This window comes from Wyeomyia smithii, chromosome 2 (assembly GCF_029784165.1).
Source record: "Wyeomyia smithii strain HCP4-BCI-WySm-NY-G18 chromosome 2, ASM2978416v1, whole genome shotgun sequence".
NCBI classification, from domain to species: Eukaryota; Metazoa; Arthropoda; class Insecta; order Diptera; family Culicidae; genus Wyeomyia; species Wyeomyia smithii.
The window spans coordinates 88,677,829-88,693,224 of NC_073695.1; the positions used below are offsets into that span (position 1 = coordinate 88,677,829).

General features: G+C 38.2%; 1 protein-coding gene across 1 annotated transcript; it reads right to left on the minus strand.

The window, feature by feature from the left end:
* Positions 1-8,401: 8,401 nt before the first annotated feature.
* Positions 8,402-10,748, minus strand: LOC129722636 (nucleolar GTP-binding protein 1). The gene is made up of 4 exons (XM_055676237.1): positions 10,589-10,748; positions 10,215-10,489; positions 8,680-10,159; positions 8,402-8,612 (listed from the first exon to the last, which is right to left on the minus strand). Exons 1-4 carry the CDS (start codon positions 10,634-10,636, stop codon positions 8,457-8,459), a joined length of 1,959 nt encoding a protein of 652 aa, XP_055532212.1. The 5' UTR covers positions 10,637-10,748; the 3' UTR covers positions 8,402-8,456.
* Positions 10,749-15,396: the final 4,648 nt, after the last annotated feature.

The window sequence follows — 15,396 nt, forward strand, 5'->3', positions numbered from 1 at the left end:
TCCCAAAGCGCTAGAAGACTAACGGTCAGCTTTTGGGGTATCCGATTTAGTTTGTTTGCCATTGACTGCTAATTAATGTAACGGAATATGTTCTTGAATTAGTTGCATCAACCTTTTCTTTTCACGTATTGTATCTTCGATCCTTTTATCAATGACAAGTCGTCTAATTAAGGGGCCTATTACAGAAGACGAGCGAGCGGCGACTTACTCGCCTGACCAATTTTGTTATTACAGATGTGCGAGTCGGATGGATTTTGGACGAGCGAGACTGCTCGGATCGTTCGTGATTCACTTGCGTTCCGTAATACAACATTTTGCCCGCCTCGTCGGTGGCTGCGTTACTCGTCTCGTCTTCTGTAATAAAGCCCTAAATATTCCGTTCTTCAAAAGGCCAAGATTTTGAAGTTGCAGAACTGAAGATGGTCACGGGTTAACCTATTGATACCTGGCAAACAAAAGTACTTGGTTTTTCCGTATTCAGAATTAAAGTCCGCTTATAGTCCAAAGGTTTTTCGTCGTCTACAGCATTACCGATTGTTTCGACAGACGTTCACGAACTAGCTGTAGCTGTAGATTAAAAAGCCGTTAGATTATTTTGTTCATCGTGACAAAATTTCTAAAATATCGTAATACTTGGCATTAGAGGTGACACAATCCGCAAATTACGGACGAACTTTGTTAGAAATTTCCTGTAGATAGGTAGGACGTACTTTGAATTAAATATTCTCGATATATTTAAATATTTAAATACAATATTTAAATACAATTCGATCACGTTTGGCGTAGTACGAACCGCATATCTCCACTTTCCGGGTTCAGCTGCTTGAGACCATTCTGTAGGGTCATTTTAATGCAAGAAACTGACGAAATCCTACAACCCTGAAAATCTCCTTCGACGTCTCCTGGCCGAGCAGCAAACTAGTACTACCTTTTTGGCATACAATTTCGCGAATTTGTATTTAATAATTCCGATGCTCTGAGACACCACTTAAAAGTAAACGTAACCAAGCAGAAATGATCATGACTTACACAAATTTTTAAAGTTTAAATATTTTCGCATTTGTTCCTGCCGCATCCTGTACACCCCAACTAAGGGGTTCCCATATTCGATCTTTTGCTCAGTGGAGCACTTTTGGAAACCAATATATCTGGTGGAGCACCTGCATTTTAAATCAACGAGAAAATTGAGGGAGTTTTTCTAATTGATTCGGAACATCTGGAAAGCTGACAGAAGAAAGAAAAATCCATTTTTTTGATGTTGGTTTGTTAAAGAACTGTCTATTTTTTCAAAGTAGGGAGTAGGGTGGCAATGCGATGTATAGAACAATCGATTTTAGGGAACCGACCATGATCATTTTCTTTATTTACCCAAAATAATAACCTGTGCAAAATTTCAGCTTAATTAGACATGATTTTTGAGTGCCTCAATGCGCTCAAAATTTCAGTGTTTTGTCCTCGAAAAAAAAACATTACTAATAGAAAATAGTGTTTAAGATGCCTAATAAACATCAAAATGATTTACATGTGGTTTGGTAGATCATTTTAATGTTTGTTAGGCATTTTGAACCATGACCTCCCTATCCCCTCCCCCCTAAGGCATTTGCGCAAACTAGACCTTCTACGGTTTACGAAGCCCTCTGAGATTCCGCAGCATGCATGTTCGCACGAAATTAACGCTCTGCATGACATTGATTCTCCCGGGGGATCATAAGCGTTGGTCGATGAAGAAGGCCGACTGGTGAGCACTTGAAGTCTTCAAGCGTAGCATTTCGCGTTCAACTCTTGGAGGCAAATTGGAGAATTAAGTATGGTGCAGGGGCATGAACCACGAGGTATTCCAAGAATACCAACACTTGGATATCATCAAGCTAATAAAATACGGCAGCCTACACTGCCCCTGTTTACAAAGTTGACGTAAGTGCCAAAATGATCAAAAAGCACTTTTTCATTGATTCAGCTTCCTTTCCTTAAGATACATACATCACAAACGAAAAGAAAACTATTTTGTTCTGAAACTTTTGAGAAATATTGGAAAAACGTTTTGACGTAACTGCCAATTGATTGCAAAACTGGCGTCACTCCATACAAGGTTCAATTGTCTATATTAAGTCGTTTTACTCGACTGTCTAATTACTGTCTGTTTGCCTAGGTTAAGTCATTTAATTCGACAAATATTCCATGGAAAGGGGAAAAGGGGGATTGAATTCTTGTATTGTATATTAATATTTTTACAAACATTCAGCCTCAGGAAGGTCTAAAGACACCGTGTCCTTTCCCCCTAGTGGATATTCGCATCAGATGAAATAATTAAAACGTGTGTGTACATTACGGTGGGTAAACTTAATCGATTTGCCAGAACGGTTTTATGGTTCTATTTGGGGCCCCGAACAATCCTTTACTACCGGAAGTGGATTGATCGATAGTCCTAAGACATGCATATGTGATGCACCAATCAGAGGCACGAGTAATCCATATCCGGCAGGTTCAGAATTGTCTGGGGGCCTAAATTGAACCAAAAAAAAAACTTTGTCCTGGCTCTGTGCTGTCAAGTTTGCATTTTTCCATGAACGACTACCCACCTTAGCGTAAATGTAAGTCTTTATGCATGTGTTTGTGTGTGTATGTGTGTGTTTGTTTGTGTGTTTGTACGTGTTTGTCTAATTGAAACTGCCGATGGCCCACTGACGTTTGACCGAAACAAGATCGATAAAACTGAATCAACTGCGAGGCAGAGTAGGGAGTAGTCGAGTTTTTACGCCAAGCTATGCCAACAATCTGCGAGAAAAATGCATGTTTATTCGCATAAACTGGCGTAGCGGTTTTTCTGGATCAATTACCACGGGCAGACTTGTTTAATCCATGGGGCCTCTAATCAAACATCAATCTTCATAAAATTGACAGACTATTTCGTTGAAATTGTATCTCAATATAATTATTTGGGTTGAAATAACAAAAACGCGTTTTTCTCGCAATGATGGTGTAGGTTGTTACGTCAACTATGTAAATAGGGGCAGTACAGTGGGTTGACTACTTGGCGCGAATGTCGGCGGAGCGACCAGCGAAGACAATATCTGACAGAGAGTGCGACAGAGGTCAGCGACTTTGTGGTAAAACCCGAACTCGTTAGATGTTTGGTATGGATGAGGGTGTTAGAGGCGATTAGAGAACTCAAGATTGAGTGTTGTCGAGACGTACTCTGGATGCGTCAGTGGGTTTTTAGCGACCTGTCACCATACAAATAAGCTTGGTGTACCCTTCAATTTCTCTCCGTTTTTCAACGACAGTTCTACGCTCTTTACCATTTAACAATGCATCTAAATGTTGTTTCCAACGCATGGCTATAGGGTCTCATGGGTTTTTGGGTTTCCTTCTTTCTTGTAGCACATGGCAGGGATTGGGTTCCTGATTCTAATGACCTCTTAATAAAAACCTCTCGTATCGTGCCTGGAGAAGCATACCTTCGCTTCCGCAGGAGATCACTCGCAGTGCTTATGTTTCTTGCTTCAGTGAAGTTTCCTTTTCGGCTACTTTTGCCTCTCGAGTATCCCCCTCATCTGGAATGTCACACGATTTGCTGTCATCATTTTGCGAGTAGGGGCCGTTCCTAAACCACGTGGTCATGTTTTGATCACTTTTTATACCCCCCGTAACCCCCCGTGGTCTTTCGTGGTCTTTTGGTCAACCCCTCCCCACCCCCTTGCTACTTTAACTACGTGATCTTTTCATTTGTCATGTACCAAAAATTCACTTAAATTTTCACATCTTTATTATTAAACTTTCAGTACATTCTATATATCTAAAAAAAAAGCTTCATTCTTGACTGGGAACAATGGTGGCAATGGTGGCAACAATAAATTATAAGTCAGGGAAAAAGACCACGTGGTCATTTCGTCAATTCACTTGTGTACGTCGACCAGCCGAGCGCGAATCGCTCTTACCGCGAGATAGTGATCTGAGTTGACATTTAGACCTAGAACCTTCATGCGGGTTTGTCTTTGTCGGTGTGTATACACTGATCAGACTGAAATTGATGAATCTGTCCTTGATTCCCAACACGCAGAAACCCCACCTACAGAGTGTTACGGTTAAAAATTGGTCAACTTCAATTTACCGTTTTATTTTTATCGTGTATCAAAACAAAACCTGAACACTTCTCATCATAAGGTGAAACTGTATACATACAATTTTGAGGTTAGATTGATTTTCACTTGACGATTTTGAGCGTAAAAATCTCAGCTCACACCTAATAAATAAGGCTCGAATTGCTATTTTATCCATGCGCTAGTGGTGCAAACAATCGATCAAAGTTACACGTAGTACACGTAATTTTAATGCTTTTTGAGAAAATTACCTTGCAAAATTTAAGCACGGAGTTAAGGATGTGTGTATAGTATCATGCCTTATTATGTTTGATTTTGACATTTGCTCTACAGTTGTGGAACTGGCGTCCGAACTACTCGCATGCCAAGTTGGCAAAATTGTTGAATGTGGCCAAATCAACCGTCACTAACGTAATAAAGGCGTTGGAAGAACGGTAGTCGACTGCCAAAAAGTCAGGATCGGGGGAGAATCGAAATCCGAAGGTCGCAAAAACGACGAAAAGAGTGGCCAGCAATTCCAAGCGGAATCCCAATCTTTGCGTCCGAGATGTAGCAAGCAAGCGACTTCCAAAAAGATGCTGACTCCAAATCGTAACGATAAGCAAAACAAGTCGGCCAGACAACGATCACGAAAGCTGTACGTGAAAATGCTGACGAAGTTTGATGGCGTGATACAAGATGATGAAACTTGAGTCAAGGCAAACTTCAAACAGCTTCCTGAACAGAAATATTATACGGCAACTGGAAGAGAAAAGGTGGCAAAGATATTAAAATACCTTAAGCAGTCGAAGTTTGCAAAGAAATATATCGTTGTAGTAATAAAGACGATTCCTCAAATAAATTTGATATTCGAACACTTTCTTTTGTATTGAAGAGTTATTTCCCTAACACGAACATCAGAAAGGAAGAGCAAATGGTTGCAAATATAATTTCTCTGGTAAAAATACGACATCGATTGAGCTCTTGAATTCATTCCGGTTTCGAACATCGGCAAGGACAGTTGGTGGCAACAAGGAGCCCCATCAGCAATACGAACCAGTGGCAACAAGGAGCCCTTTCAGCAATACGAATAGGTGGCATCTAGGAATCCCCGGCAATATGGAGCATCCACAAATCGTCACGCCCGTCGATCGCAACAAGGAGAGATCGATGGAATCAAAAAGAAGGAGACAGAAAAAGATTACCCCATGCACGTGAGCAAATAACGGCCTGTCAGCATCTACCAAATATAAAACGATAACACCAAAGGATAAACAAATCACCGAAAATCACGACAATCGTGGCAGGCCATCTGTTCCTGTGGTTTTAAGAGTAACATTTTAATCGTGAAAGGTACCGCCATACAAAAAATCTGATGTGAAGGAATGCCTGAGAAAACGTCAGTTGCCTTTCCTCAAGCATTTGCCGGATTAAGCATCTTGCCATTACGAAAAAAGCCATCAAAGGGCATGAACCATCATCAAACGCGAAAAACGTGATCGTCAGCCTTTTGAGTATGAAAATGCCATTTAAATGCTACAGTGTATTCGACAAAGTTTTTGTAGATATTAAGGGGCATCTTTTGATGTAAATAAATTTTTGATTAGTTCACCTTAAAGTGAGATACAAATTTTATTTTTTATTGACTTATCAAATCTAAACGAAGTATTCAGCAAAGTTGTAGACAATCTTATGAAGACACACTTTACTGAAGACACTTTGGTTCTATCTCTTGAAAATCGATCACATACAGGTAGTTTTATACGCAGACATCCTTAAAGTTTCTAAAAATATCAAATAACTTTTTCTGAAGTGATTTTGGAGGCCTACTATGTTCTAGACATTTTTTCATATTTAAAAAATACAACATTCTGCCGAACATACTTTGGGAAAATTTTCAACTTTTTCATAGGGTATGTCCTAAATGTCAGATAGATAGATAGATCATACATATAGATAAATCATACAGCCCTAGGGGTTGTATGAAATGGTGACGTAGGACTAAATGTAGATATTACACTAAGGTCGCTTTTTACGCGGGTTTTTTACGCGGAAAACGGAATTTCGCGGTTTTTTACGCGGTTATTTTCACACGGATTCCGGAATTCACGCGGTTTTTTTACGCGGATCCCGGAATTTACGCGGTATTTTTTTTTGCGCGGATTTCGGTTTTCCTTCACTCGGAATGCAGAATTGACGCAGGGTTTTTTTACGCGGATTCCAGAATTTACGCGGTTTTTTACACGGACTCCGGAATTCACGCGGTTTTTCTACGCGGATTACGGAATTCACGCGGTTTTTTTTTACGCGGCACGTGTATATGCTGCGATAAACTGTTCATAGACAACACTACCGTTTATATTTGATGGTCGTTATTGTAAAACTAACGATGCATAAATACTTGAAAATTTTACCCTAGTAGTAGTTGTGAAAATTCTTATAACTCTTATCTTCAAGCATCTATAGTTCTGTAAAAAACCGATTCCATAATCTTCAGTATGAAATTCGTGCTATAGAACGCTGATGATCGCACCACCACCGGTAGTATTGAATATTTTGTTGGCCGCGCATAAAATTTGCTCACCGCTGTGCCCTCCAGTAGCTGTGCCAGCAAAATATCCTGCAGCGTACGATAGTAACTGTTGCTGCCGTATGCAAAAGTAAGGTAACATGCTCCGCACTGCCTGGAAGTTGACTCGTATGCAGCTCTCGTTTCTTAATGTCGCGTACCTCTAACAGCTATACTCCATTCGCTGTTGTGTGACAAACTAGACTGAAGCTGAATTTCTACACGCAGTCTTTTGTATCGAGTTCAAAGTAGATTTTTGCCATTGAGGCGTGGCCACACAGCTTAGAGAAAAACAAACAAACCAAAACACTTTTTTGAGTCAAAATATGTAGGCAGTGCAATTTATTTCGTCCATGTTATTGTTATCTGTGCTCGGGAAGCAAGCCAATAACGAGGGAAATGTATGGGCAAGCTTGACCTTGGAACGTTTCACCTTTTTCCATCATTAAGCAGTAAAGCAACAATGTTGAACATTATATCAAAAAATTGTTACACATTTTATCCATCCACCGACATATAAATGGCTAAGATGCATTAAGTCGTTCGCTTGCTATAATCGTTTGAAATCTGACGCAACATTTGCTAGTTTCATTTTCAATTTCCTAAAGTGTAATCTAGTATAGAAAACAAAGACGTTGTCCTACGTCAGAATTTTTATCCTACTTTTAGGTGAATTAATCAAAAATTTATTGACATCAAAAGATGCCCCTCAAGATCTACAAAAACTTTGTCGAATACACAATAGCATTTAAATGGCATTTTTATACTCAAAAGGCTGACGATCACGTTTTTCGCGTTTTAAACCACTGTGCACCATGCCCTAGTGCTGAGTCAAGAAAATTTCCAACTTGAAAAGATCCCGGACTTGATCGGGAATCGAACCCGATATCTTAACCGTGTGAGAGAGCTAGCCGTTCGATATCGCTAACCACAGAACCACAAAGCCCACGTGAAGTAGAATTCACACATACTTTTAACGAAAGTGCAATTAAGTATGATACCATTCAGTTTATTTTGGTAGGTGAAATGAAGAGATGCTTTTCCAGTTCTGTTTCTATCATTTCTACTGACGAAGAAAAACAATTAATTAGGAAAACGAAAATAAATCTGCTAATAAAAGAGCAAAGGTGGCAGTTTTTACACTCAAATGTAATCCTAGTTCGGTTTGAATTTTCTTAAATTTTCTTGATGATAATAATGAGATGAACAGTAGGTAAGTAAAAATAATAATAAGGAAATTCGATTGCTTCTTAATACAGTAGGGGAACAATTCAGAACGAAACGATTGCTTGAACTGTCGAAAACTGAAAAAATACTTTAATATGTTTATACATTACGTTTCAGACTGATTATACTCAATCTTGTTAGCGGACGTGTCCAACAATTGTTCAACTGAATCAATTTATATGAATATGAAAATGATATTCCTCACAGTAATGTACTGCTTTTCAATAGCAAATGTAAGCTGACATGCGCACCAGAAAAACGAAAAATTCTAAATTTCGAGTCACCTAACCAAAGAAGCATTCGACCATTCGAATCGATTGGAATGGAAATAGAGGCAAATTTTTAATATTTCGACATGAATTTGATCCGAACGAAAACATAAGTAAACCAAAATATACATGTAAAATCTAATTGTTTCCGACTCCTAATGTCGAGATGTCACACTAGAAACGTTAATGGTTATCCAACAAAAATGCTTTGTACATAGAAACCTTTGATTTTAGACTAACTCTATAATAATCTCACATGAAATTAAATCGATATATTTGCTGTTTCTAAATAAACAAAGTATATAACGTATATTAACGGCGATCTGTTTTTCCTGCTCCTCGTTTGCCAGCGAACAAATGTTTCGGCATCAAGTCCGGTATGTGACGATCGGCTTCTCCCTTACGTGAAAGTTTGGTCACCTTCTTAGCGATGTCGTGTTTAGCCATAATCTTGGCCTTCTTTTTCAACTGTTACGCAAAAAGGAAAATCGACATTAACACAGTGAAAATTACAAAAATTGACTAGAACCCTTACCATAACACTCTTAATACCCAACTCATGTCCTGGCGTTTTCCGTTTGATAGGTAGACCGGTAGCCTTAACGATGGCCGTCGATTCGTGATCTTTCTTCGGAGTTTTCGGCCCACCAACAGCTGGCACCATACTGCGACGCAGGCTCATTTGGTTCTTGGTGAAGTTGGCGTCTTGAGTTCCCGTCATATCAACACCTAGATTCTCCATCGTTTTACGCAGGTTATCCACTTTTCGATCACGCACACTGGCCTGTTTGTGTCGGGGCATAACGGGGCGACCACTCTTTTGCTGCAACTTACGGGAATCTTTAAGAAGGAACCGTTTAAGCCTGATTTGTTTAGCCATTTCACGAATTTCCAGCAAGGTTTCGTCGAGGTTGAGAGGCGGTGGATCATAGAAACCGGATTCCAAGCGAAGTCCTTCTTCACGCTCAAGTTCTTCTAGTTTTTCGAAAATATCTGCATCGATATAATCTGCAATGTTAACACCATTCATGAATTCTGGGATGATATCGTGCCGCTCCTCCTCTGGAATATCTGTGTAATTTTTCTTAAGATCAAGCGTGTACTCATCGCCCATTTCCTGTTCAATTTCCTTCTCCAGCTTTCGTTGGCGGCGGGCAATTTTTTCCGCATTCGCAGCCCGAGTGGCCAACACGGACGCTGGTATGCACGGTGGTCGTTCTTTTTCATCTCGTTTTTCTGGAATCGCAACGTGCAGCCTATTTAAAACGCCTTCAATTTTCTTAGCCTTCAGTTTCTGATCCACTCTGTAGCCTAGCAGACGCTCACATGCTTCGGTTTTGACTTCCATCACGCCTTTCTCTGTAACGGTGGACATCTGCAAAATAGGAATTTCTTCCGTCTCGTCAGCTAATTCCTCAATGATCTTTCTCTTCTCCGAATCCAACTCGTCCAGTGTTAGAATGTCGGTTTTGTTTAGAACCAACAACAGTGGTTTGTTTACAAACAGGGGCTTAATGCTATCAAACAGTTTGGCCTGTTCTTCAATCGAGTGCCCGCACTGCTCGGACACATCCATAAAGTACAGAATACAGGCCCTCAAATGAGCCATGGCCGTAATTGCCTGCATTTCGATAACGTTTCGCTCCTCCAGCGGGTGATCCAGAATTCCAGGTGTATCAATTACCTGCCATCTGAGGTACTTGTAATCCATGTGACCAACGTACAAACTCTTTGTGGTAAATGCGTACGGTTGCACTTCTACGTCAGCTCGGGTAACTTTGTTGATAAAGCTAGACTTGCCAACGTTAGGAAAACCACAAATGATAATAGTGCGCGTGTAAGGATCAATGGAGGGAAGACGTGATAAATGCTGTCGAACTTGCTCCAGGTAGGTTAAATTCGACGCCTGACGCTTCATTATAGTTGCCATCCGGCCAAGGGCAGCTTTTTTAAGCTGTTTACACCGGTACAGTGAGTCACCGAACTTAAGCAACCGCACGTAATCTTTCGCCACACTGGAAAAATCATCTATTACTATTTAAGTGCTTTAAACTTAAATTAGAAACTCACGTATCGATTAGATGACGGGCTGTATTTAGCTGTCCCAGTGCCAACTTGTAGTGGTCTTTATCGTACAGCACATTCATCAAATCAGCGTAGAACGGATGGACATCATCCAATTTTGGGAAATCCTGAATTATCTGAGACAAACGGTCGTGGAAGTTCTGCTGGGTATATTTTACCTTTCTCATATAAAACGCACGAATGCGGCTGATTTTGTAATGTTTGTGAACCACAGTCGGCGTTTTCCGCTGTGTTTTAGAAAGCATAATATCGATGAAGGCCTAAAACAAGACATTGCGATTAATAAACAATGAACGAGCGGAGGTTAGTTGATTGGAAGCGTAATTTAACAAAAAGAACAAGAATATATTATGACTTACCTTTGCTGGCGGCACCACCATAATTTTCTTAAAATTGTACAAACTCATTTTGGCTGAAAATGTGCGGTTTTCCAATTGAAAATTAGAAAAATCCGCAATAGAAACCAACAGCACCAACTAAACACGAGGTTTATGTGCTGCGAAAAGAACGAAATTTGACGTTCCGAAGGAAAATCAACAAAACACATGGCCGATTGTCAACTTCACTTCAATTAACAGCGCTGCAATCCTAAACCGTCGGCTTGATATTGGCGAAACTCATACCGTTTGTTACATAGTTAGCGCTGCAGTAGAATTGCATTTGCAGTTCTCCAAGCAAGATCTCACGAACATTAGCACCATTGCAATCTAAGGTAGTGTGCGCAGAATACTCGACTACTTTGTGATAAGGTCGTTTGTCTAAACGTAAACAAAACGCGTGAGAGTTATATCCCTTGTACTTCACAAGCACAAATCATCTCTCACTCGTTTTGTTCACGTTTAGAAATACGACCTTATCATAAATGCGTCGAGAATTCATCTCTGTTTATTTATTTTTTGTTCGAGATTCTTACACTCTAAAAAATAGGCACGTAAAATCCACCTGAAAAATCACGTAAGTGACTAAGCTTCAGAAAATCTACCATTTTACGGACATTAGTAACTTTGACCTAAATTTCACGTACGATTCACTGTCAATTCACGTAAATCGATCAAATTATAATGTAAATAGTTTAAGCGCGTTGGTATTTGTGTGTTTTGACTTTGTTAGTGTTAGTGCGACTGTGGTGTGACGTTCCCGACAGCGGAATTTATGTGAATTTTTAGTATGCAAAAAAAGTCAATATGGCGTCCAAAGATCTCCTAAGCTGCTTCAGCTAATTCTATGTTGGAAAACATGCAATGTAAGTAGCCAGAATAATATTTAGAATAACAGAAGAAACATATAAATTTTTAAAATTTTCAGTTGGTGAATTCTTTCTGGACGATTTGAATCGTCAACGGTCATTTCCGAGTGGAACACCTCCTGCCGGTTGAACGGTCGACATTCAATTTTTATTTTTTATATTCGCTATCTAGTCTATTTACTTAAAATTCACGTAGATTCCATCTGAATAACACGTAAAAAGTACGTGAAAATCATGTGGGGTTTATGCGTTCTGTTTATGGTTTCACCTAAACATCACGTAAAAAGATACGTGAAAATCAGGTTAGAATTACCTGTCCAACACGCAGACGATTGACACTGATGTTGACACTAACACACTAACACATGAACGGCTTTCGAGAAATCGGCAAAAGTTACGTGAAAAGGTGGATGAGAATCAGTCACTTTTCCCGGTAAATTTTACGTGCATTTTTTTCAGAGTGTACAGCTAACAGAAAATTCTTATGGCCAACGAAGAAAACTATCTCATTACCACCAATGCATCACACCAATGTAGAATCAAATGGAGAACTCTATAGAGTTCTCCAAGCGAAAACACACGAACACTACGACACAGTCCGCTTTACACTGTATATTGACATTTGCGAGAGTGTGAATCAAACTCGGTAGTTTTTTATTCTTTCTTCTAGATGACAGTTCTCACAGGTGACAAAAAAGTCTTACAGCTAACAAAGAAAAATCGAATACATAGCACTAATACGATCGCGCCTGGAGAACTTGGCTATTTAACGCAAAACTAAAAACGACCGTGCGACTTCTGCATTTGAACTTTAGAACTACACTCAAAATATTTTTCACGTTATAATTACCGGAAAAGTTATGTGAATATTTTCCACTGTCATTGTTATGTAGATTTTACGTGATTGTCATTTGAGTTCTTCATGAACTGGTGATATGATTTATCCTGTGAATCTTATCCAGTAGACATATGCATTTCATGTGAGTTTCACGTAGAATTTAACTACCGGTAAAGTGAAAAGCACTTGATTGTCTGATAGGTTCTACGTTTTATACAACTTATAATTTCCAATTGTAATTTCTCAAATTCTTGAGGGATTAGGAATAGTTTTCAGAAATTATCCAAATATATTGCTTGATGAGTCGCACGGGCATGCAACATGCAAAATCACCAATTCGTAAATGAGTTCAACGACATTCAAAATGGAAAAATTATATTGCGACATTCGCTGGCGATAATCTGTTAGCTGCAACTGTTTATGTTCAGGAAATTCCTCGCAATTTGAGCTGAATCTGTGTGAAATCTCGATGCCGCATTCTTATGGTTTTTTTTAAAGCTCACTTATTGGGAAATCATCGAGGAATTCCTTTCATGTTCAAAGACAATATCATACAACAGCTTCACCATTTTGATTTCTGTGTACTTTCGCACGGAGAGTTCACGCGATACTTCATTCTGTTTGACGTTGCCAAGTTGACGTAGATGCTACCTGTTGAAACATAGTATGCATGTGATTTTCACGTAGATGTTATGTTTGTCATATAAACCATGTAAAATGACAGAAAATGAATAAGTACAGGAAATTTCACGTAACAATAACGTGAAAAATATTTTGAGTGTAGAAAAATGATGATAGATTCAATATTTAGCCAAGGCTGTTTTACATGCGATATTTGCGTAAAATGGATGTTCTTGGCATCAAAAAGAATACAGCTGGTTAGAAACTTTCAGCAGCATCTAGTAGACTGCTTACTGTCAAGAAAATACATGTGAAATTGCAAATATATAAGATCCGGTTTAGTTTCCAAAGCGGGGTTATGTTTTTACAGGAGTTGGTAGCGCTGGTAGGTACATAGTGTGTTGGAATTGCATTTTCTTAGTTCAAATATACCGTTTAGTGAAAAAAATACAACTCACTTCAAATAGAATCTTAATAAATTCCGTGATAACTCACCTAAAATAGAATCTTGATAGATTAAAATGCTGCCTACAAATCATCATCATCAGCGCCAGCTGTCAGTCGAACAGTCATTTTAATCACCCATACATGGGGGATTTGCTGCTGTCAAAATTGATATATATGAATATATATATATATATATATATATATATATATATATATATATATATATATATATATATATATATATATATATATATATATATATATATATATATATATATATGTATATATATATATATATATATATATATATATATATATATATATATATATATATATATATATATATATATATATATATATATATATATATTTATATATATATACATATATATATATATATATATATATATATATATATATATATATATATATATATATATATATATATATATATATATATATATATATATATATATATTTATATCTGCTATATAAAAATGAAATTTTGTAACGCTTGATCTTCTTGATATTATTTCCTTCGTCTCTAAGCTGTACAGTTATCATCATTATTTTGAACCGTTCTGAATCAAAAAAATAAGCGGTAACATGTAAGTTTTTTTACATGAAAATGTTCGTTGATGTTCAGGAAAGACATTTGAGATAAAATAATAGGTATCTGATTAAAAATTTAAGATATTATTAACAAAACTACGCAAACATGCAAGATTATGGCTTTTTCTACTCAGTTCGTTTTTAAATCCAAATGCAAAGCGACTACATGTGATTATTTTTTCATAAAATAGTTCGTTTATGTTCAGGAAAGACATTCGAGAAAAAATAAATCACCTTACTCGCAAGAAGCAGAATGTACAACACAAAGGAACGTAGGTTAAAGTGACCAGATAGTTGAAGCTCCAATGCGGGACACACCTATTTAACTGTGTGTCGGATGCTGAGGAGGAAGAAGGGGTGAGGGTTGGTTCAGCTGAAAAATTAATGAAATCGCTAATCCGCTAACTAATATATAGCGATTTCGCGAAATTGTACCAACCACTGGTTACAGCATTAGTCCTAGGTAAAAACAACGCGAAGTTTACTTTTCAAATTTTTGAATACAAAATAGCCTTGGTGCTACATTCCGAATGGGAACTCGACTTTCTGTTGATTTTACCCAGACTTCGTAGCCGACTGTTAAGTGTACAGGATAATTGCGGGGCTAGCGCTACGATCCTACTGACAATAACAGCACAGACTAACAGACGTAACACTAGAACCTAGCTCCATCCCCACAAAAAAACGATCATTTTAAAATTTCTAATCCAATAACAGTCCTCGCGCGATTTGCAATTTTATACATATGTTGTAGTTCGTAATTTGACACAGCAGATGGTGCTACTGTTACTAACGTAAAGTACTGGTATCTACCCGAACGATAATATTTTTGAAAATTTGTTGAAAGTGTTATGTCTGTTAGTCTATGCTAACAGTCTCTCCCGAGTCAAACTCGAACCTACGACGCTGGCTTGTTAGGCCACCATTATACCTCTAGACAAGCTGGGAAGGTTCAAAGATGACTAGAACAAGATACCTGACTTCCATCCCACGACACCTTTACAACTGTTAGTGCTGCCATCTGATAACCTAAATGCGCATTAAACTGAAGTTATTAGCAAAATTGATTTATCGTGCATAATCCACCAGATGAAAATGAAAACTAGATGGGAGCACCATATATTGAAAATTAGATGGCCGCACGTGCAACGATATTGAAAATCAGATGGCAGTACCATACAAGGATTTTGAAAAACAAAGTTTCACCTTTCGCCACCTTGCCGTCATTCACGCGTAGCGACAATCGTGTCCGATGCATAGTGCAAGAGTCATGTATCTTGTACTAGCCATCTTTGATGGAATACCTGAAGTGCGACTTGCCTCAAGAAAATTTATTACATCTTCACTATCATTTTACACATTTATACATTATCTTTTTATATATTGATTTACACAATAATGCA

What these genes read in the sequence shown, in the direction of transcription:
- LOC129722636 (XM_055676237.1), bottom strand. Translation starts at nt 10,636, where the DNA reads ATGAGTTTGTACAATTTTAAGAAAATTATGGTGGTGCCGCCAGCAAAG. An exon ending in TGGTGGTGCCGCCAGCAAAG is followed by an intron (nt 10,490 to 10,588) that starts GTAAGTCATAAT and finishes GTCTTGTTTTAG; the next exon opens with GCCTTCATCGATATTATGCT. An exon ending in TGGGTATTAAGAGTGTTATG is followed by an intron (nt 8,613 to 8,679) that starts GTAAGGGTTCTA and finishes TTTGCGTAACAG; the next exon opens with TTGAAAAAGAAGGCCAAGAT.